This window comes from Hemitrygon akajei, chromosome 7 (assembly GCF_048418815.1).
Source record: "Hemitrygon akajei chromosome 7, sHemAka1.3, whole genome shotgun sequence".
Lineage (NCBI taxonomy): Eukaryota > Metazoa > Chordata > Chondrichthyes > Myliobatiformes > Dasyatidae > Hemitrygon > Hemitrygon akajei.
Window position 1 is genome coordinate 90789020 of NC_133130.1, and position 24748 is coordinate 90813767.

At 44.6% G+C, this 24748-nt stretch overlaps 1 protein-coding gene across 1 annotated transcript; it reads left to right on the plus strand.

Moving 5' to 3' along the window:
- The first annotated feature begins 21 nt into the window (after positions 1-21).
- Positions 22-24643, plus strand: urb2 (URB2 ribosome biogenesis homolog). Its single transcript, XM_073051410.1, has 10 exons — positions 22-127; positions 1364-1498; positions 4153-4329; positions 6406-9751; positions 13141-13301; positions 13395-13505; positions 14786-15028; positions 17287-17383; positions 21668-21807; positions 22530-24643. Exons 2-10 carry the CDS (start codon positions 1373-1375, stop codon positions 22725-22727), a joined length of 4599 nt encoding a protein of 1532 aa, XP_072907511.1. The 5' UTR covers positions 22-127; positions 1364-1372; the 3' UTR covers positions 22728-24643.
- The last annotated feature ends 105 nt before the right edge of the window (positions 24644-24748 follow it).

Here is a 24748-nt window from a genome sequence, read left to right on the forward strand (position 1 = left end):
GCCGATTGGCTGCGTGCGCGGGGTGAGAGGTCGCGGGAGGGGTCATGTGACGCCAGGGACTGGTGGATCGGCACGTGTACGCGAGCGGAACCGGGAAGGGAGACCCTGGAGCGATCTGCACCCCGGGGTAAGGGCAGGATCCCCCCCCACGAAACCGTGCCGCACACTGGGGTTGATCCATCCAACCTAACTGCTTTGATGGGCTGCACCATTGCTGTTTAATTTCGCTACGGGTGTGGGGACACTTCTACAAACCCAGATCAACACAGAGGAACACACACACACACACATTGTTGTATTCAGGCCTGATATTTGTTCTTGCACTCGGCAGAATTAGTTTCCTTTCTACACAACTTCTAGTAATTCTTTCTGTTAGTCACATGTACTTTTCACGTCATCCATAATAATACTGTGGCGATATGGTTACCAGATTGGGTGATTTTTTTTGTATATGTTTTAACTTGTGGATAAAATTGACATGGACATCTGTAGAAGTGGAAACTGTTTGACCAAAGATGGTCTGTGCTGGACATTAAGTTTCTTAACTGCATTTTCATTTCTTCTCAGATAGACTCTTAGCAGGAGACAACTTGTTGCAGCTCTGCTTTTGTTAGTTCTGAGGGGGTTGATGATGCCAGTGTGGGAAGGGAAGACTCTTCAGTAGGGTTGGATGGGTGAGGTAGTGTGATCTTTTTACTGTAGGACTTGTGTCCTCCCTGACCCCCTTGGTCCAGGGTTTCTCATTAGAGTTTTGAAGAAGGAGACTTGATTTTATTGAAGCATAAGATTCTGTGGTTGGACATGTTGGAAAGAAAGATATTGTTTCTCCTAATGGGTGTTCCAAAAGCTGAGGAATAAAGAGGAACCATTTCTTCTCTCAGAACATTGCAATCCTTCAGCCATCCCTATTCCAGGGAGCTGAAGACTATATTCAAGGAAGAGGTTGAATATTTGTATGACAAGGGAATCAAGGGAGAATAGAGTGAGAGTGGGAAAGTGATGTTGAGGCCAGGGCTAGATTAGCTGTGAAGTTATTGAAGGTACGAGTGACTTGCTTCAGCTCTTTTCTCTAATGTTCTTGTTTGGGGTAGGTCTCTGGATGGTGTGGTAGGTGGTGCCTTATTACCCACCCATCTATTCCATCAAGTAGGTGTTCAGTGGGCTTGGCAAGCAGCACTCACATCTGAAATACGACATCTCTGTCCATGCTGTATTCTCTTAGCACTGTGAAACTCTGCCTTGAGGCTCAAAGCCAAGAGTGGTACCACCACTGGGATTCATGAGGTGGTATGGAGAGTCACTAGTATAAAACCTAGACTGGTTTAAACTGCATTCATTCTAATTCCAAACATTGTCCTCTCAGTTACAGATCATGGCTGCAATTTACTCTGGGATTCACCTGAAGCTCAAGAGTGCAAAGACACCTTGGGAAGACAAACTGAAATTAGCTCGATTTGCCTGGATTTCACAGCAGTGCTTTTTGCCCAACAAGGAACAGGTGCATAACTGGAACTCTTCAGATATCCTTTGGGTTTGGTTTTAAAATGCAAATGTTTTTTTTCCAAAATTCGTTTCTGAACTTCCGCATCACGGTAACCTCCTTCTGCCCAATGACCTCTCTGGGGTTTCTGACTTCCTTCAAATCTGGCCACTTGTTAATCCCTGATTTCTACTGTCCCATTATTAATGGTCAGACCTTCAGTTCCATGTTCTGCAGGTTCCAGAATTTTGTCCCTGAACTTCAACCTGTCTCTTCTCTTTCTGGAATTACATCAACACCCTGTACTCCTTTGGTGACCAGTCCTGAAAACACTACCTCTGTAATCTGACACCTTTGACCCGGTTTATTTTTGTATGCTTCTGCCTGCTTTTAAAAGCAACAAAACTTTGTCACTAAGACTCCCTCTCTACAAAAGTAATATTTTCTAAAGGAAGAGGGGAACTTAAAAAGAGTGTGCTATGTCAGTCTGGCTGTAATAGACTGTTGAACTTTCCATTCTGTGTATGGGAACTGGTGGGTGGTTAGAGGGAGAAGTCACAAGATACTGCTTGCTGTAGGGGATGCAGAAAGTCTGGATCATGAAGCCCAGCGGTATGAAGGGGGCCAGTGCTGGCTGTCTGAATAAGCTATCCAGTCTGCTCAAATCTCCTGCCCATTCCCATTCTACTTATCCAAATTCTTTTTATTACAAATGCACCTGCTGCCCATAAGGCTGTGGATTTCCCACCACAACTTTTTTTCCTAGATAAGTATTAAAATAACTCACTTCAGTTCCAATCTCTCTTCTCTGCCCCCTGTTCCCACAGCTGCTGAGATCTTCTGACGATGACAATACCGTCAATGTTGCATTAGGACTTTGAGTTAACGTGTTCAGAACTGAAGTCAAGAACTGTATGGCAATTGTAATTATTTGTGATCAAATTTTGCATATAGTAATGTGAGAAATCGAAGTGATTCTGGCATCTTGCAGTGTGCTCTGCAAAGATCTAAATATTTCCTCAAGTCAGGAGATTAAACAGAGTAAGTGATGAGGTAAATTGGGAGGATGTGATGGCTGATTCCTGCTTGTTCTCCTGTGATTGATGTGTTTTAACATTGGGATCTTTCCACGATAAACCACAGATGGATTTCTGAGTTATAAAATGTTCCCAAAATTCAATAAGTTAGCTTATTCTTGTAGCAGGTATGAGGTACATTGAAAAACTTGTCTTACTTGGAGATCGATGTATTTCAGCCGTGTATTGAGGTAGTACATGGCTTATGATTCTGAAAAATAATAGTGCAGATTAAAGTGTTACAGATGTAGAGAAAGTGCTGGTAGACAATAAGGTGCAAGGTCAAAACGGGATAGATTGCGAGGTCAAAATTCTCGCAACAGCAGGATAGGAGCTGACCTGGAGCCTGGTGGTGCATTCTTTGGAGGGGAGACTGGTTTCCACAATTTGCTGAGCTGCGGCCATGACTCTGCAGGTACGTGCACGGTTGTCGCACTAAGCCGTGAATCATCTGGTTTCTGTGGTGCAGCAACAAAAATTGGTGAGGGTCAAAGGGGACATGCCAGGTTTCTTTAACTCCTTGAGGAAGCAGAGGTGAGGAGCTCTTTTTGTCCGGGGCAACGTGGTTGGACGACGACAGGCTCTTGGTCACATTCAGTCCTAGTAACTTGAAACTCTCAACCTCAGCTCCACTGAAGTCAGCAAAAGCATGTATTCTACTATCCCCCCCCAACACTGAAGTCAGTAATCATTTTTTTGTTTTGCTGATGTTGAGGGAAAGGTTGTTGTCATGCCACCAAGTCACTGGGCCCTTTACCTCCTTCTTGTATGTGACTCATCGTTATTTGAGGTACAGCCTGCTACAGTGGTATCATCTGCAAACTATGGACTTAGAGCAGACTCTTGGCCACACGGTCGTGAGTGTACAGGGTATGGGGCACTAGTGTGGTAGAGACGTTCCTGTCTTTCCTTAACGATTGTGGTCCGATGGTCAGGATGTCTAGGACCCAGTTGCAAAGGGAGATGTTGAATCCCAGTTTGATGTAGGTGTTGCTACTGCCCAGATGCTCCAGAGACGGTTGTTGGGCCAGACAAGGTAGCATCTGCCAAGGACCTGTGTTTGCAGTAGGTGAATTGCAGTGGGTCGGGGTTGTCTGGGAACATGACCTGACCAGCTTCTCTGAGCACTTGATGATGGTAGGTGTCGGAGCCACTGGGCAGTTAACTTGCTTGGGGTGATAGTGTCTCAAACAGGCAGGAACTTCAGACTGAAGCAGGCAGGGGTTAAAAATGTCTGCGAGTGCCCTTGCCAGCTGACGTGTGCTGGATCTATTGGGATAGAGTTTGAAAGGGACGGATTTGGATCCCAAGTTAAACTGAGGTACGCTTTACTATGAGACCAGGCTGCGTTTTCAGTGTGGCAGGTCTGTTCTTTCCTTCCAACCCACTGTGTGGCAGCAATGACGGGAACTGGGAAGCAGCTCAGTTGTAAAGGGAATTGAAAGTACAATAATAAATCAGAGAAGGAGATATTAAAGTCCTTGTATTTCACGCAAATCAAATAAATGCTGTATTATGTACAGTTTGTCACACTTGAATGGTATCAGGTTGTATGCAACTTCTCACTGTGATCTCTTGTTCTCTTGCCGCCTCAAGGTTTTACTCGACTGGGTGAGCCATGCCTTAACTGGATACTACAGCAAGAAGCTCCATTTTGGAGCTGAAATTGTGGAAGGACTGTGGTCCTATCTGGATGACGTTCTTCACAGCAGAAAAGTGCAGAAGCTGATGGAGAAAGGGAAGACCATCACAATTCGCTTCTCGATCCCTCAGGTGAGCTGGCTTGCACCCCAGTCAGGAAAGAGATTGCTGCCAGTCATCACTTCTGTCTTGGCAGGAATGGGTTAATTAGTGGCGGGAGAGCTGGAAGGGAGAAAGAACATGCTTTTATGCTGTGCTTTACGAACACTGTCTTCCAGTGTTTTTTGGAAATTACCAGCAGTTGTGGCACAAAGAAATACGGAAGCAGATTGCACTATACCTCTTCCCACCCTGTCACTTGTAAAAATGCCATTCCCTTCTCTCAGTTCCTCTGTCTCCACCTCACCTGCTCTCAAGATGAGGCTTTTCATTCCAGAACAACTGAGATGTCCGCCTTCAAAGAAAGAGACTTGTCTTCCTCCACTTTCAATGGTGCCCTCACCCGCATCTCTTCCATTCACGCACATCTGCCCTCACCTCATCCTCCTGCTGCCACACTAAGAATAGGATTCCTTTTTGACCTCACCTGCCACCCCTCTAGCCTCTGTGTCCAGCACATAATTCTCCGTAACTTCCACCATCTCCAATGAGATCCCACCTCCAGAACATCTTTCCCTCACCTCCACTTTCTGCAGGGATCGGTCCCTGCGTGACTCCCTTGTCCATTCGTCACTCCCCATTGATCTCCCTCCTGGTACTTATCCTTGTGAGTGGGCCAAGTGCTACAGTCGCCCCTACACCTCCTCCCTCACTACCACTCGGGGCCCCAAACAGCCCTTCCAGCTGAGGCAACACTTCACCTGTGAGTCTGTTGGGGTCAGCTATCCAATGATCCTGGTGTGGTCTCCTGTACATCAGTGAGACTGGACATAGATTGGGAGACCGCTTCACTCCTTTGAACACAAAGAGTGGGATTTCACGGTGGCCATCAATTTCAATATTACTTCCCATTCCAACATGTCATTCATTCCATGGCCTCCTCTACTGCCAGGATGAGGCCACACTCAGTTGGAAGATCAACACCTTGTATTCCATCTGGGTAGCCCCCAACCTGATAGCATGAACATTGATTTCTCGAACTTCTGGTAATGCCCCTCCACCCCCTCATCATTCCCCATTCTTGTCTCCCTCTCTCACCTTATCTCCTTACCTGCCCATCATCTCCCTCTGGTGCTCCTCCCCCTTCCCTTCCTTCCACAGTCTTCTGTCCTCTCCTATCAGATTCTCCCCCTTCTAGCTCTTTATCTCCTTCACTGATCAACTTCCCAGGCCACACATTCAGATCCATTATCTCCCTGTTCCTGCCCTCTCCAGCACGAGGAACTGGAAGCAAACCAGAGATAACCACCCTGGGAGTCCTGCTTTTCAGACTTCTTCCGAGTTCTCTGAAGTCCCGCTGCAGAATGTCCTTCCTCTTCTTCCCGATGTCATTTGTGCCGACATGCACTACCACTTCCGACTGTTCACCTTCACCCTTGAGGATCCCCTGCAATCGGTCCGTGATGTCCTAGTGTGAGTTTAATGTATACAAACCACACGGGTACAAAAGACTCCTCATAAATCTGTTTGGAGGTTGAACAGTTTGAGCTGTTAGGTGATTTGAGTTTAAAACTGTTATATGGTTCAACTGGATTTGATTCCACTTGTGGGGAGTCCAACATATGAGATATTCATCCATAACCCCATTAGGTGATCCAGAAATATGTATTTAAAATAGTCAACTTGCTCCCTTATTGGATAGTTGCACTGTGACAAGAATGCATATATGTAGAAACTGGATAAGGGGGAAAAGGGATAAAAGCTGATTTTTTTTGGTTGATATTAGGAAGTTGACAGAAGGCCTATGGAATTTCTGAACACCAATGTGGACTTCTTGAGATGAACTCTCTGTGTCCGTGCAGTGGTGTAATTTGGACTGTGCTTAAAAACAAAGCTGAATTTGCATAGCAACTCTACAGTTTAAAAAAACCTCAACACGATTCAAAATATCAACCAAAATTTGACACTGGCACAGAAGTCATGAGGGATTTGCTCAAAGTGGTAAGCTTTGACAAGGAACTTAAAGAAGGAAGGTTATTTGGGTAGTTCATTAGTAACGCTTGAATTTGCGAGATACATAATCAGTGTTTCTTAAAATCTGTGTTTTAGATTATAAACGAGAGGATCTTGGCATGTTCCAGTGACGAGCCCCTAAATGTTGATACATCAAGTCTTCCCACGGTGCTGAGCTGCTGTCAGGGAATTCTCACGTCTCCTGCCTTTTCCATCATCTACACCAGCAAGTACGAGTTGTTGGTTGATCTGCTGTGCAAGCTGTGCAGCCTAGCCTGCAGCAGGTTGAAATCGGCGGAAGCCCTGCGCTCTGCACAGCTCTTCGACATCCTCCTCTTGGTGTTGAACCAGTACCTCGTCAGGCAGAGGCAGCAGAGCAACCAGCCCCGGATGTTTCTGCAGATGTGCAGCTCTCTGCTCCAGCCCTTTCTCCTCCTGCGCCACCTGCTGTCCTCCAGGTGCTGGGTGGGTGAGGACGCGGCGTCAGTGCGGCAACACCTCAGCAGGGAAATATGCAATAAGATCCAGGCCGCCCTTCAGAACGGTCTGTTCCACACTGACTTTCTGAACTCGTACCGAGAGGAGCTCTTGCCGAGTGAGGGCTCTCAAGGGAAGAAGGCAGGCTTTTCCAAAGGGCTGACTGCACCCACTGAAACGATACTTCTAAAGTTAGCCGACGCTGCGTTCTTCAGCTCGGACCTGCACTTTGCCATCGTCGCTGGTTCGGTCCCGATGCTTTACAAGCTGTCTGTTGAATCGTACTGCAAGGATGGAAATCAGCTTCTCTGTTTCCACATCTTCACCAAGTTCCTGGACGTGCTGCAGCTCCCAGTGGCCCGGGGTGCTGAGGACGGGGCGTCTGTGGAGTGGAACCCGGGGCTCCTGGCTCTGGATCAGCTGCTCAACCTGATCTTCGTCAACAACATCTACAACGTCTCCGTGGACAAGATCCGGTGTGACGGGGTGCAGTTCACTTGCTACAGCAGGTTTGCGGAAATGCTGCTGACCTACCCTCGCCCGGGTACTGCGGCCTGGTTCAGATGCCTGAGGACCTTGATTCTACTGAACCACCTGATCGTGGAGCCATGTCTGGATGAGTTGGTGTCGCTGGCGTGGATTGACGCTGACGTCAGTGACCCGAGGGTGAGGAAAGCCCAGGACTTGTTGCTGAGCACCCTGCTGGAGACCTACACCAAACTGCGACAGTTGCCCAGGGTGTTCAAGGAGGTGCTGGACATCGTCTCGCGGCCGGCTGCCGATGAGTTGAGGCAGCCCATCCTCTCCGAGAGCCTCACAAAGAAACTGCATGAGTGCCTCCTGGAAGTAACAAACAGTCAGGTCTTGGATATTTGGGACTTGATCCTGAAGTGCTTGGAATCACTGATCCCCGATGTGGTGGAGAGCCCTGATGAAGCTCTGAAGGTCCTCACAATGAGCACCTTACTACACACCGTCCTCTTCAACATGAGGACTCTCAATGACAAAACGCCAGTGCCGGTAATCCGGTCCACCCAGGCCCTGATGGCCAGGATGGCTGAAAGAGCCGTGGTCCCCCTCCTCTGCACGGGCAAACATGCCGGTGGTACGGGCTCTCCCGTGTGGGCCCCAGACGCCAGGAGTGCGGGGCTGATTCTCGGCTGCACCTGGGTAGAAATTGACCACATGCTGCGGCTGAACTGCAGCAAGTACGTCTCGCCCTCTCCCCGGGCCGGCAAAGCAGAGGCGGACGCTTGGGACTTCTGCTGCCTCCTCCCACAGGTGAGCGCGGCGGAGTGGAGGGAGGCGGCTGAGGCGGCGGGACCAGGCGGTGAGCTCGGCCAGCATTTCGCCCGGCTCCTGTCGCTGCAGAAGATGAAGAGGATCATGATGCGGCCCGGCGAACTGACGGAGGCGGAGCGGCTGTGCCTGAGGTCCTCTGCTTCCTTTGTCATCTCCTCCGGAAAAGCCGCTGTCCAGGGTGCTGGGGCACAAAGGTGGGACGGGCAGCTGAGCACACTGAACAGGGACACCTGCGGCGTGGCGCACTGGCGCCTGGTCACCGCCAACCTTGCCCTCCTGGTCCCCCACCTCCCCCAGGAGGAGGTCGCTTACGTTGCCGAGGTGGTGGTCGCCAGCCTCCTGCAGAAGGGCGCTCGGGGGGTGCGGCCAGATGTGGGGACCTCACTTTCCATTCCAGCCATGTGTGAAAGTTTGCTCAACAGCACTCTTCTTCCGGAACTCCAGGCTCTCTACCACGAGATCTTACTCGGTCTGACCCAGAGGGTGAGGCATCTGGTCACTGCCCCTGGAAGTGGATTGCCCTCAGGGTTACTGGAGCAGCTGGCAGCCAATGTCCACGCCTCTCGGGGTGAGGGCCACCAGACCAGCAGCAACTGGGGACTACTGTTCTCCTCTTCCATGCCCTCCCAAGAGACGTCACCCCTCGATTCACCCCAGTTCGTGTTCTCGTCGATAAAAGGCACTCCGCTTCTCACCTTGCCAACAGAGCGGTTGGACGTCCTCCTGCAGATTTTGGATCTGCTCTCTGCTTTGAGGTTGGACTACCTCTCGTGCACCGATCTTCTTCAAGCCTTCCTCTTGCTGGCGTCCCTGGTCACCGCCCTCCGACCCGGCTCCAAAAAGAGCAATGCCTCCAAGTACCTGCAGGTTTTGGGCAAGTGTTACTTTCTCCTCACGGTCTTGGTGACCGGCACCAATGGGAAGGCAGTTTTCAGGCTGGCACATGCTGGGGACATTCTAGAGAAGGTCATGGCTCCTTTGTTTGTCGTGAGCAGTGAGCTGTCCCCCTCCCTGGATTGCCCGGCCTGGTCCGAGCTACTCCACAGCTTCCAATGCTTTCTCAGTAACTTTGTCCAGAAGATTGTTGAAAGGAAGCAAAGCATGTGCCTTAACTTGGAGCAGCTCATTGGTTTCCTCTCCGACAAGTGGGCGAGTGCAGAGGAGAACGAGGAATGCAAGCTCGTGGCAGAGCAGTTGCTCATGGTGGCCCTGTTGGCGTTGAGCAGCGTGATCCAAACCACAGTGCGGCAGTCTGAGAAGAGTCAGCTTATCAGCGGCCTGCCGTCTCTTCTGAGCCAGCTCACTGGCCTCTCGGGCCCCATTCTGCAGTCACATTTCGACAGAAACGGATTGGATCAGACGTTCACCGTGCCTTGTGTCACTGCCCTTCTGGAGGCAGAACTGTGTCTGAAAGAGGAGCGAAGAGCTGTGACCAGTGAGGGAAGGAGTCCGGACGAGACGGGGCTGATGCATGGAAGCCTGTATCAGAGCATCTGTTCCCAGGTTCTGCACCAACTCGCCACCTCCACCCAAGAGCTGGACCCACTTCGTAAACAGCTCGACTTCCTGCGAGTGTTTTGTTCATCAGCAAAGCTTGGCTCTGATCACAATATTGCGACTGGAATCCCCTCCATCTTCTGTGCTGTGAAAGCTCTGCTGGCAGGTAAGAGTCTTGCCCGTTTCCTTATCTAAACGTGGTCAGTCCTCATTATCTGCTGATTTGCTGTCTGCTTGCCCATGCCAGAAAATCACACATAACCGAAACAGATTATTCAGCCAATCTGGTCTATGCTGACCAAGTGTCCATCCAGGCTAGTCCCATTTGCCAGTATCTAGCTCATAACCTTCTAAATCCATCATCCAGGCTAGTCCCATTTGCCAGTATCTAGCCCATAACCTTCTAAATCCATCATCCAGGCTAGTCCCATTTGCCAGTATCTAGCCCATAACCTTCTAAATCCATCATCCAGGTTAGTCCCATTTGCCAGTATCTAGCCCATAACCTTCTAAACCCATGTACCTGTCTGTCTTTTAGAAGTTGTTATGTGATATAATAGATGGTAAAATATTTTCAAGTCTTTGAGCTAAGATTTTGGATAAAATTTTTGCATCAACATTTAATAAAGAAATCGATCTGTATGAAGAACATTCAGCTGGGTTTTTATTTTTTTTAAGAATAAGAGAAATAAAAGCTTCATAAAAAGATTGAGGGAGTTTACCTGATTTAAAGGACTCTGATAAAACAGAGGATAAATAAGGTGTAAGTAACGTAGTGAAAGTTTTATAAAACTCCCTGGGAAAGCCATCAGGTCCTGGGGTCTTACCAGAATGTAAAGCACGTATAGCCTCAGCCACTTCTTCATTGGAAATAGGCTGATCTAACTGTGTTAGACTATCAGCAGACAATGTAGGAATATTGATATTACTGAAAAAAGCATTCATATAGGTATCATCTGAAGAAGAGTCAGACTGATACAACTTAAAGTCTTTAAATACGTTGTTAATTTCAGAATGGTCGGATATCTTAGTTCCATTATCTTTAAAATTTTCTGTGATTTGACGATTAACTGTAAAAAATTTTAAGCGACTGGCTAATAAACTACCAGTTCTATCCCCGTGAATGTAAAATTGAGTTTTATCTCTCAACAGCTGTCATTTCAATTGGGTAAGTCAGCAGAAGATTATACTTGGATTGGATTTCAATACGCTTATTATATATACTTGGATCTGGAGATAGGGCATACTTTCGATCAAGATCTTTTAATATCGCTGCTAGGTCAGACCTTTCTTTGTCAGCTTTTTTCTTTATATAGGTAGAGTAAGAGATAATTTCTCCATGAATATATGCTTTAAAAGTATCCCAGACTATATTACCAGCAGTATCTCCTTTAAAATTTTCTTTAAAGAAAAAAGTAATATGGTTTTCCAGAAACTTTAGAAAATTTTTATCAGATGACATTGATAAGTTAAAACGCCAACTTCTATTTGGTACAGAGTAAACAGGTAATCGTAAAGCCAGAATCACAGGGGCATGATCAGACAAAGCAATCTCCTTATAATCACAGGATCGTACCAGTGGAAGCAAGTTTCTATCTATAAAAAAGTAGTCAATCCGAGAGTACATATGATGAACCTGAGAGAAATATGAATATTCCTTTTCTTGAGGGTGTAAAAAATGCCACACGTCGAGAATACCACATTGAAATAGAAAAGATTTAAAAAGTAGGACTGAATTATTAGTGACGGGTTTTACTTGAAGAGCGGTCTAATATAGGTCAAGCCAAAAATTAAAATCTCCACCCATCACTAAGGGATACCGATTCAAATCAGGCAGAAAAGAGAAAAGACGTTCAATGAACAAGGAGTCATCTGTATTTGGAGCGTATACATTCGCAAATACGATTAGTTTATTCTCAAGACTACCCAAAACAATAACAAAGCGCCCATTTCTATCAGAAATTACATTGTGTTGAATAAAGGATACATTCTGATCAAACAGGATAGAGACGCCTATCGATCTAGATTGAGAGGGTGAAAGAACAGTTCCATCCTTTGAAAGAACATAAAATATCATCTTTACAAATATAGGTTTCTTGGAGAAGGATTATACGAGTTTTAAGTTTCCGGATATAAGAGAAAATCTTATTTTGTTTAACAGGGTTATTTAGACCTTTCACATTAAAACTGAGTATATTAATAAAAGAATCCATCAAGTATCCTTTAGTAATATATAAAGGGTAATCACAGACATGTAGATAGTGAATAAATAAAACAGTAAAAACATCCAATCAGCTTTCTGGAAGAACCCATTTCCCCTTCCCTCCCCCCAAAGAGAGAAATCAGCCAAGGGAGGCTGAAGACTAATTCTAACGTTCCCAACCCAAAACTCCGGTGGCTCCAGAAAATATATATGTATAGCTGTGCTGAATAAACGATTGTAAATATATATATATATATCAAAGTAAATAAGTTCGCTATTTACGAAAAAAAAACCCATGGGAAAATATAAGTATTAGACTCGGTAAAAAGGAAAGACAGATAAGGAAAATCAATAAGTAAAACAACATATACTCACGGGTGCAAAAAAAAAGGAGTAAAGAAACAATTGGAAAATAATTAGAAAGGGAAGCGGTTTAGAGATTTCAGGAGGGAAGGGTTTCGGCCCGAAACGTCGTCACTACCTCCTCCCATAGATGCTGTCTGGCCTGCTGAGTTCTGCCAGCATTTCGTGTTTTTACTTACATTTATGAAGCACCTTTCTCAAGCCCTGGGCACCTGAAGTGGTTTGCAGCATGTAAGTAATTTGGAAGAGGAAGCTGTATTAGGATGTAGTGAATTTTGTGCACAGCAGTGTCCTGGAACAGCAATATGAGGATGACCCGGTCTAGTGAGGGAGAGGGAGATATATTGAAATATTAGCATATTAGCCAGGGCAACTTGAAATACCTCTTGCTGATCTTGGAATCAAGCATGAGATGTGTAAAGCTGACCTGCCTCTGATGCTGCTCGTGTCTCTGGAGTGGGATTTCTGTGCACAGTATTCTGACCCAGAAAGTGTGTGCTGTGACCATGCCAAGGCCGGGCACCCAGAGCTGAAGCTGTACCATCATCCTGCAGGTTATCCTGAACACACTGTGTTTGAGCTGATGCTCAGCATCAGACAGGCAAGGGAAAGCTGGAGAGGTTTAGGAGGAAGTTCCAGAATTTGGGGCCCAGGAGGAGGGAAAACCACGAGAGGCATATTAGAGTATCCCATCTGATGATGATGTCCAATGGAACAGTGTCTCTTCTCCACTGTAGAATGACACACACAAAGTGCTGGAGGAACTATGGCAGCAGCTATGGAGGGGAATAGACAGTCAGTGTTTTAATCTGAGACTCTTCATTAGAGTGATTCCAGTGCAAAGTTGAATATTCTGCAGTAGAAGAGGCACATTAGACAACTTCATTTATGCTGTGCAGATCTATGGTACCATAAGGTCTTCTGCTATGTTGCAATGTGCTCTTGAACTGTAGTTTACCTGAGAGTAATTGTGTCTTGTGTTCTTCCAGCCCCATGGATAACATCACAGATCGTTCAGTCGCTGGATACCCAGCTAATTGGACTGCTCACCTGCATATCTGAACGGTGCACAGAGCATCAGTTTTACCTTTTAGTAAAGTCCATCGTTCAGGGCATTGAGGTCATCAATCTTCGGAAAGGACGGCACTTGGTGAGTGGGACACTGGTGCTGCACCCCAAACAACATGACCTTTTTATTTTTCGGGTTCACGTTCCCACTGAAACCATTTTTGTTTTGATTCAGGATGTCGTGTCCTCTGTGATCCTCATCTCCATCCTTTTCAAGTGCTCGTTAAGGAAAAATGTAGAAAAGATTATGTGGTTTTCAGCTCCTCAGGTTATCACAGCATTCCTGGTAAGTATAAGAACGTAGAAGACACCAGGCTCCTCAATCTTGTCCTACCACTCAGTGTGATCTGCCTCATCTCCTGTGCCAGATTCCCATTTGCCTTGCTTCCCTGATCTCCAAATAGTTTATCAACTTCTCCTTGACCATGATCAAGGACCCCTCCCACCCTGGGCATTCTCTCTTCTCCCCCCCCGCAGGGCAGAAGGTAACAAAAGATTGAGAAGATGCACCAACGGGCTTAAGAATAGTTTCCATCGTGCTGTTATAAAACTATTCAAGTTCTTCTTGTATGAAAAGGATGACTCTTAATCTCCCAGTCCATCTCACCACAGGCCTTGCACTTTGTCTAACTGTATTTTCCTTTCTCTGTTACACAGCATTCTGCTTTTTTTTTAACTACCTTGATGTACTTGTGTGTGAATAGATCTGTCTGGGTGGCATGCCAACAAAAGCATGTGTAACCCTCAGGCTCGGCCAGCACGTGTTTGTCCAGGGAACAACTTCTGGCCCCGCCAAACTGAGAAATCTCGTATGTATGGATGCTGTGTGATGTGTTGCCGGGTTACAAATCTGCACTGCAAAACATCAAATGGTACACAATATGTGATTAAATGATTGATCTTTATAATTATTAATTTGACTATATGGTTAGTAAAGAAACAAAAAAAAAAGAAAAGGGCCCAATCTTATGAAACAGTCTATTGCGCATTGTTGGAACTCACTGTCTGTTCATTTGTTCCTGTTGACCTTCAAGTGTAGCCGGCCCTCAGACCCTCGCTCCTCAGTCCACTCCGTCCAGCGGTCTTCCGACTCTCCCCATTGGCGTCTTCTCTCTCCATCGCTCCCCGACAAAAGGCTGCGAAAATCCCAGCTCCCAGACACACAAGAAAACAACATGTCTCCCATTGGATAGCCTCTGCATTCCAAAGCCCCGTTATCTCTAGTCATAACATCACTGCTACAGAGAAACCATTACCTTAGCAGTGAAACATTGCAGAGAGACCATTACATTAGCCTTAGCAGTGAAACCTTGCAGCGTGTTACACTTGTTACTGCATCTCAGTACATGTTGGGAATAAACTTGTTACCCAATGATCCTCTGGTGTCAAAAGTTCAGAGAGATCCACTGCCCTCTGCACCTCATTATAAATGAAAATGCCTTTCTTCCATGACTGGGAGTATCCGAACATGTACCCTGTGGTGGCCTCTGAGAAATTCCCAGGGATGGAACTAGCTATTGGCAGGAGCAATCACTGTGGTCACCTTTTAATCTTTTTGCTTTTCAGGTTTTGTGCAAGAAAACAGACCTTGATGAACCTTGGGGCTACAAGATTACTGTGTTGAGCTTGGAGGCCTTGGCAATCCTGATCCAACAAGGAGAGGGTATACTCACAAATCCCCATCACGTGACGCTTGCATTCGACGTTCTCTTGTGCATTCCACTAGAACAGCTCAAACTGGATGAATACACAAGGGTTTTCCACGCCATCCACGAGGTGCTATTTTCTATAATACAGTCTCAGCCGAAGGTAAGTGTCATCGCCAAGTTTCTCCCATCTTTTACTGGAGTTATCTCTGGGAAATGTATTTGGAAGCCTTTTCTTTAGTCAGTCTGTTGCAATGGGCCAAGACCAGTTCTCTTGGACTAGCAGTGATTTCTTGCTCACTGCCTTCCTTTTCTTGCAGTACAGCTGTTGGGGCAGTCAGTTACCAGGTTTGCTGCTTGATTCAGGTCTATCACTGCATTCAATCGGTGCCCACTTTCCCCTGCCCAGTCTGTAGTCCTTGAGCCAATGTTTCATGGTAGTGAAGGGCTGTCATCTATGTCTGAAGCACTGATTTATTGTGATGGCTATTATACCCTTAGCTTGGCTGGAGGAAGCTTCAATTGGAGAAAAGGTTGAAGATATTAGATGACCTCCCTTTGGTTCATGGGACAAAGCCAGTGAAAATGTTGAGACTTTTAATAGTTTCAACATTAAAAAGTTTCAGAATCACCAGTATTATCACTGGTGCATTTGTCTCAAAATTGTTTGCAAACTGGCTGTTGATGGGCTATAATTAAAACAACGGAAGGAGCTGCTTCCTCATACCCTCAGCAAGCCAAGTTCGATCCTGACCTCTGATGCTGTACCTGTGGAGTTTGCATGGCTTTCCTCTGAATGCTCCAGTTTCCTCCCACGTCCTAAAACCATGCCAGGTGATGGATTAATTGGCCATTGTAAATTGCCCCTTGTGTGGCGGTGAATGGTAGAATTTGACGGGGATTGTTGGGAATGTGTGGAGAATTAAAGAGATAGGATGAGTGTTATTTGGTGCTTGATGGTTAGCATTGACTAAGTGGGCTGAAGAACTTGATTTCATGCTGTGTGAATCTGAATTTTCCTCTTGTAGGATCTTGTGATCCTACTAATCCTGGAACTGCTACTTGAGGATGGGATGAGCTCCATACTGAAACCCTGCAGAAAGAGTTAATGAGGGAAACGTTTTGAAACTGTGATTGTATTTGGAAGTCCTGAATCATCATTTGAATTGTTTCTTGTTCTTGTTGAAGTATATAGGAGGTGGAAACCATAGAAAGGGGGAGATTGCCTGGATTGAGTGAGAATAGGTTGAGTGAACTCGGCCTTTTCTCCTTGGAGCGACGGAAGATTAGAGGTGACCTGATAGAGGTGTATAAGATGATGAGAGGCATTAATCGTGTGGATAGCCAGAGGCTTTTTCCCAGGGCTGTCATGGCTAACACAAGAGGACACAGTTTTAAGGTGCTTGGAAGTAGGTACAGTCGGTCCTCCTTATCCGCGGGGGATTGGTTCCAGGACCCCCCCGTGGATGCTCAAGTCCCTTATTTAACATGTATCCGTGTGGTGGTCTTTAGGACCCAGCGGAACCCCGGACTTTATTTAACGTCTCCATGCAGTGGACGTTAGGACCTGGCGGCGCAGCTCTGAATCCGCAGTGTTTCTGTTCACGAAAATAATCACGATCGCGATTGAAAATAAGGTGGAAGTAATAAAGCGATCAGAAAGAGATGAAACACCATCGGTCATTGGAAAAGCATTAGGCTACAGTCAGTCAACGATCGGAAAAATTTTAATGGAGAATGTGAAAGGCCCTGCCCCAATGAAAGCTACAATTATTACTAAGCAACACAGAGGTTTAATTATTGAAATATGTATGTTTCTTAAGTGTTTTATATGCATAGAAAGGTAAAATATATACTATATACTAAGAAAAACGTTTTACTAACTGAGGCTACATAATACCAGATGTACCTGTTCCGACTTCAAATCCGACTTAAAGACGGACTCAGGAATGGAACTCATTCATAACCCGGGGACTGCCTGCACTTTTAAGTCATTTCTAGATTACTTATAATACCTAATACAATGTAAATGCTATGTAAATAGTTGTTATACTGTATTGTTTAGGGAATAATGCCAAGAAAAAATAGTCTGTACATCATCAAACAACGAGTGCTGGAGAGAGAACTTCTGGGTTTTCCCGATCCGCGGTTGGTTGAATCCGCGGATAAGGAGGGCCGACTGTACAGAGATGATGTCGGGTGGAATGGGCTGCCGGTGATGGTGGAGGAGGCAGATACGAAAGGGTCTTTTAAGAGACTCTTGAATAGGTACATGGAACTTAGAAAAATAGAGGACTATGGGTAACCCCAGGTAATTTCTAAAGTTCAGCACAGCTTTGTGGGCCGAAGGGCCTGTATTGTGCTGTAGGTTTTCTATGTTTCTATATTCACTGATGCTTTTCTTTAAACTTTGTCACACAGGTTTTGCTCAATGCAGCACCAGTCTTCCTCAAGTGTTTAAACCGCCTTCTCCTTTCTGTTATACATAAAGGACGTCAAAAAGGTGCAGGAGAGAAAGGTATGTGGAGAGCAAATACGTCCTGAAGATAGGATTACATGATGGAAAGTGTGGCCTGACCCACAAACTATGTAGTTATACCACATGTCATGAGCCAGTACAGTTTTCATGCTTTAAACCCATGGTTTTAAAATACCGCATCAATATCAGCAACGGGCATTTTACGTAGTGAAGTATTCAAAAGCACATTGCCAACGTTGACTCCATGCCATACAGAGCGACACTGAGACAGGTGGTCAAAATCTGATTGAAAATGGGTAACTTCTAAAGCTCATCTTAAGGATCGAATTTTGGAAGGGTTTCCAGAGATTGCAGCCAAGGCAACAAAAGGGAAAATATCAACACTAGAGTGATTAAAAATTTAGGGATGCAAAGGAGGCTAGAATTGGAGTGAAGAGATTGTGCTTTTGTAAAACTGGAGGTGGTGAGGGTTTTTTGTAGAATTGTTTAATCTTTGGAGCATTACTGTCAGAAAGATGTTTGAACTCTGAATTTTCCCCTTTTTTATTTTAAGCAATGGATTTGAACAAACTCTTCTGTATGACTGAAGAAATGAACTGTGAAATAGCTTTAAGGTGCCTTGTTGACTTAGTGGCTACACACAAGTCAGAATCCCATGTGCTAGTCAGAGTAGAAATAGGAGGATATTTCAGATGAATACGTGGCTTGAAAAATGGTGCAAGGGGGAGGGATTCAAATTTCTGGGGCATTGGAACCAGTTCTGGGGGAGGTGGGACCGGTATAAACAGGATGGTCTGCACCTGGGCTGGACTGGAACCAATGTCCTAGGGGGAGCGTTTCCTACTGCTGTTCAGGAGGCTTTAAACTAATGTGGCAGGGGGATGGGAACAAGTGCAGAGAGACAGAGGTGTAAAATGAGGGTAGAAGCAAAAAGTAGTAAGGTGAAAAGTAAAAGTGGCAGGCAGGCAAATCCAGGGCAAAAAGCAAAAAGCTCCACTTTTCAACATAATTGTATAAGGGCTAAGAGTGTTGTAAAAACAAGCCTGAAGGCTTTGTGTGTCAATGCGAGGAGCATTCGTAACAAGGTGGATGAATTGAATGTGCAGATAGTTATTAATGAATATGATATAGTTGGGATCACAGAGACATGGCTCCAGGGTGACCAAGGATGGAAGCTCAACATCCAGGGATATTCAATATTCAGGAGGGATAGACAGGAAAGAAAAGGAGGTGGGGTAGCATTGCTTGTTAGAGAGGAGATTAACGCAATAGAAAGGAAGGACATTAGCCTGGAGGATGTGGAATCGATATGGGTAGAGCTGCATAACACTAAGGGGCAGAAAACGCTGGCGGGAGTTGTGTACAGGCCGCCTAACAGTAGTAGTGAGGTTGGAGATGGCATTAAACAGGAAATTAGAAATGCGTGCAATAAAGGAACAGTAGTTATAATGGGTGACTTCAATTTACATATCGATTGGGTGAACCAAATTGGTAAGGGTGCTGAGGAAGAGGATTTCTTGGAATGTATGCGGGATGGTTTTCTGAACCAACATGTCAAGGAACCAACTAGAGAGCAGGCCATTCTAGATTGGGTATTGAGCAATGAGGAAGGGTTAGTTAGCAATCTTGTTGTGCGAGGCCCCTTGGGTAAGAGTGACCATAATATGGTGGAATTCTTCATTAAGATGGAGAGTGACATAGTTAATTCAGAAACAAAGGTTCTGAACTTAAAGAAGGGTAACTTTGAAGGTATGAGACATGAATTAGCTAAGATAGACTGGCAAATGATACTGAAAGGGTTGATGGTGGATATGCAATGGCAATCATTTAAAGATCACATGGATAAACTACAACAATTGTTCATCCCAGTTTGGCAAAAGAATAAACCAGGGAAGGTAGTGCACCCGCGGCTGACAAGGGAAATTAGGGATAGTATCAAGTCCAAAGAAGAAACATATAAATTAGCAAAAAAAAGCAGCACACCTGCGGACTGGGAGAAATTCAGAGACCAGCAGAGGAGGACAAAGGGCTTAATTAGGAAAGGGAAAAAAGATTATGAGAGAAAGCTGGCAGGGAACATAAAAACTGACTGTAAAAGCTTTTATAGATACGTGAAAAGAAAAAGATTGGTCAAGACAAATGTAGGTCCTTTACAGTCAGAAACAGGTGAATTGATCATAGGGAACAAAGACATGGCAGACCAATTGAATAACTACTTTGGTTCTGTCTTCACTAAGGAGGACATAAATAATCTTCCGGAAATAGAAGTGGTGTCAGGTTAATTGAAGGGATTAAAGGCAGATAAATCCCTAGGGTCAGATGGTCTGCATCCCAGAGTGCTTAAGGAAGTAGCCCAAGAAATAGTGGATGCATTAGTGATAATTTTTCAAAGCTTCTTAGATTCTGGATTAGTTCCTGAGGATTGGAGGATGGCTAATGTAACCCCACTTCTTAAAAAAGGAGGGAGAGAGAAACCGGGGAATTATAGACCAGTTAGTCTGACATCGGTGGTGGGGAAAATGCTAGAGTCGGTTATCAAAGATGTGATAACAGCACATTTGGAAAGAGGTGAAATCATCGGACAAAGTCAGCATGGATTTGTGAAAGGAAAATCATGTCTGACGAATTTTATAGAATTTTTTGAAGATGTAACTAGTAGAGTGGATAGGGGAGAGCCAGTGGATGTGGTATATTTAGATTTTCAAAAGGCTTTTGATAAGGTCCCACACAGGAGATTAGTGTGCAAACTTAAAGCACACGGTATTGGGGGTATGTATTGATGTGGATAGAGAATTGGTTGGCAGACAGGAAGCAAAGAGTGGGAGTAAATGGGACCTTTTCAGAATGGCAGGCAGTGACTAGTGGGGTACCGCAAGGTTCAGTGCTAGGACCCCAGTTGTTTACAATATATATTAATGATTTAGACGAGGGAATTAAATGCAGCATCTCCAAGTTTGCGGATGACATGAAGCTGGGCGGCGGTGTTAGCTGTGAGGAGGATGCTAAGAGGATGCAGGGTGACTTGGATAGGTTAGGTGAGTGGGCAAATTCATGGCAGATGCAGTTTAATGTGGATAAATGTGAGGTTATCCACTTTGGTTGCAAGAACAGGAAAACAGATTATTATCTGAATGGTGGCCGATTAGGAAAAGGGGAGATGCAACGAGACCTGGGTGTCATTGTACACCAGTCATTGAAGGTGGGCATGCAGGTACAGCAGGCAGTGAAAAAGGCAAATGGTACGTTGGCATTCATAGCAAAAGGATTTGCGTACAGGAGCAGGGAGGTTCTACTGCAGTTGTACAAGGCCTTGGTGAGACTGCACCTAGAATATTGTGTGCAGTTTTGGTCCCCTAATCTGAGGAAAGACATTCTTGTCATAGAGGGAGTACAGAGAAGGTTCACCAGATTGATTCCTGGGATGGCAGGACTTTCATATGAAGAAAGACTGGATCATCTAGGCTTATACTCACTGGAATTTAGAAGATTGAGGGGGGATCTTATTGAAGCATATAAAATTCTAAAGGGATTGGACAGGCTAGATGCAGGAAGATTGTTTCCGATGTTGGGGAAGTCCAGATCAAGGGGTCACAGTTTAAGGATAAAGGGGAAGCCTTTTAGGACTGAGATGAGGAAAAACTTCTTCACACAGAGAGTGGTGAATCTGTGGAATTCTCTGCCACAGGAAACAGTTGAGGCTGGTTCATTGGCTATATTTAAGAGGAAGTTAGATATGGCCCTTGTGGCTAAAGGGATCAGGGGTATGGAGAGAAAGCAGGTACAGGGTTCTGAGTTGGATGATCAGCCATGATCATACTGAATGGCGGTGCAGGCTCAAAGGGCCGAATGGCCTACTCCTGCACCTATTTTCTATGTTTAAAGCTATTCACAGTGCTGCACTATCAACTGTTTACTGAGATTAAGAGAATCAAACACCTTTATTTGATAGAGTACCCAGATTACAAAAATTGTTTCTAGTCTTCCTTCAGCTGAGTGTGAGGTATCTATCAGAACAAAATTAAATTGTCACAGCTAGGCCAGAAGCAGAGGACGATAGTGCTGTAATGTTGTATCTGGTTGTGCAGTGATGTGTTAAATGTTTTTTTCGATGGTGAGCTAGTAATGTGTCAAAATATTGGATGTGTTTATGAAGAGCTGTCAATGTGAAGTATTAATGCGGTCAACTGACATTTATTGACAATCTAATGCAGTATTTTTACAATGTTTTAATACTGAAGTTAGACAGCAACTGCATCCATAAACAATGGTGCTTGCTTGGAGCTCTGGACTATCTTGTATTGCTGAAGAATTGTTTTATTTCAGGTACGGTGATGGAAACTGAAATGATCCTGGACTGTGCACGGCAGGTTGAAAGGATGTACACTCACGTTGTCTCAAAACCAGAGGAATTTGGGATGTTTTCTGCATTCATGGTGGCAGAGTACATCAGTGAACTTCAAAAGGTAATCACAGCCACAAAATGTGACACCTCAACTATAAGAGCTCAGGAGAATTTTAAGATTCTGTCAAGGCTCAGTATAAGTACTCTCTAAATTCTGGGTTCCCGTTGTACCTTAACATCTAAGTGCACAGTCAGTTTTGACATCACAGGCAATGTGCAAAGACAAACAAATGTGATAATGCCCACGTAATTTAGTTATGTTGATTGATATTGGTTTGAATATTTGGGTTAATATCACTGTTATCTGAGTCCCAAGATTTTTTAAGTGTACCATGAAGATAAATCCAGCCAGCTTTGTTTTAACATCAGTGTGGATTAATATCTGATACATTGTGCCACCCCCCCCCCCCCCCCCCCCCATTAGTGTGTTGATAATGTAAGTCTGGATTGTGTGTTCAAATCTCTGGAATAAGAATTGAACCTACAATATTTTGGATCTTTTGACTTGGGTAGGAGTGTCACCAGCTGAGCCAAGCTGAACAGCATGTCATACGTGGAACCATTTGAGATTTAGGGCAAATATTTAACTTGCTGTGTGGGGCATAAGGCCACATTTTCCAACACAGTGAGCGTCTTGCATAAGGAAGTACAGAGTGCTTCAGTTACCAATTAAACAGCAGTAACCTATGAACGCCCCCCCCCCCCACTGTGGCTTTGATACCTTCAAAATCCATACCTTGTCATTCTCTTAGTGTTTCTACCAGACTCTTTCCTTACTTGCAGGTCACCCTGAATGCAGACGTGAAGAAAGCTTTGACGGAGGGAGTATACCACCTTCTGGATCTGGTCACGGAAAATGATCTCCGCTTTCTGAATGCTTTGTTGCAATTGGGAGTGAGGGAGGTATTTAAGGCATTGCACAGTGATTATGTGCGTTATCATAAAAGTAAAAGACAAGGTGAAGAGGAGTACACAGCTTAACCTGGATGCCACCCTCATTCCCTGCGCCTCTACCTGTTGTCCACTTTGGATCAAGGGACTTGGATACTGGCGAGTTAAATGTTCATGGGGCCTTGCCTATTTGTGCACTTCATAAGTGAGCTGGAGTGTTTCTGATCTTTGTGGTGTCTTCTCTTGGTAGAGGCAACGTGAAAGTCATTACATTTATTTATTCAGAGATGCAGTGTGGAATAGGCTGCTCCAGCCCAACGAGCTGTGCTGCCCAGCAACTCATCTATTTAAACCCAGCCTAATCACAGGACAATTCACAATGACCAGTTCACCTACTAACTGGTACAACTTTGGACTGTGGGAGGAAACCAGAGGTGACGAGAACATACAAACTCCTTACAGGTGGCGCCGGAACTGAACTCTGAACTCCCGATGCCCTGAACTATAATAACATCATGCTAAACGCTGACACACCGTGGCATCCCGACTTAAATCATCTTCACTGAAAGATTTCTAGCATCAGGAAAAATAGTTGGGATATAAAATGGATGCAGCTTTCTTGCCAATGGATGTAATGAAGCATGGATACAATGTGGAAAACTTTACAAAGTGCCATGTGATCACTTTAGTACTTTGTGATCCATCTAAAAGTACAGCTGAAGAAAATTATTTCTAGTCATTCTCATTTGTAATAATCTTAAATATTTTGTTTGACTTTTTCCATAGAGATAGACTTGCAAGAAGAACATTTCAGAGCAGAATATACCAGGTTTGTTTTAGTGTAGATGTTCTATAGGATAATAGTGGTAAATTGTTAATACAGTAATCCAGAGCAGATAATCCTGGAACATCAATACAAATCCCTAGGGGCAGCTGAGATTTTTTACGTACATCTAATTAAGCTTGAATATAAAAGGACTGGTTTCAGTAACTAACCAAGAAACACAGAAAAGCAGGACACTTGGTCCCTTCGGATCTCTCTGCCATTCAATACGATCGTGACTAATCACCAAGAATACCTCAATGCATCTGTCTATCCATTTTCTTTTTATTAGTATTTTTGTCTGGAAATTTATCTTATCCCCTCAAATACATGCAGCAACTCTGGTCCTATGAACTTTATTTTGAAAGACCTTTTAAGGGCCGCATGTAGTCTAGCGGTTAGTGTAACGATATTACGCCAGCAACGTGGGTCCAATTCTGCTGCTGTCCGTCAGGAGTTTGTACATTCTCCCTGTGACCACGTTGGCTTCCTCGGGGTGCTCCAGTTCCCCCTCTCATTCCAAACACAGATGGGTTAGTAGGTTAATTGGTCACACGGGTGTAATTGGGTGGCACAGGCTCGTTGGGCCAGAAGGGCCTGTTACCACAATATATCTCTAAATAAATAAATAACTTGCTTCATTAATATCCTTCAGGAAGGAACTCTGCCTTCCATGCCTATTGACTACGTTGGACAACTCCAGACTCATAGCAATTTGCTTGACATAGCAGAACAAGCTTCTTGGTCCAAGGTCAATAAATGAAGCTACTCAATAGTTTTCAGCTCTTAATCCAGAAGCAAGGTTCAGCTGAACTCTAAAATACAAACATAAAATGCCATGTGTACTCAGCAGGTCAGGTCATGAACCTTAAATGTTAATTGGACTCTTTTAGCAGAGATTTGCTGAATGCTCCCAGCATTTATTTCATATTTCTAGCTTTTGTAGCACTTTGCTTCTGTATTGTTCTCTTCCACCAAGGGTAGTAGCTTCTCTGAATCAATACTTTAAACCTCATTGTGAAAGACAAGGTAGTTGGTCCACAGGAAATCATGTAAACAGAGAAAAGTTTACTTGTTGAGTATTTAGAGTTAATTCTTGTATACACTGGCTTGTCATTAGCCATGCTTTTCTTCATTTGTATATTGTTTCCTTTGTAAATAAATCTAAAATAATTTATCTGTACACGTTGGTCAAATTAGTGAGAATTATGGGATAATATTTTGGAGTAAGTCAATTACCGAAGTCAGTGTTCATTGGGGTTACAATAACCCAAATGTGTGTAATGTT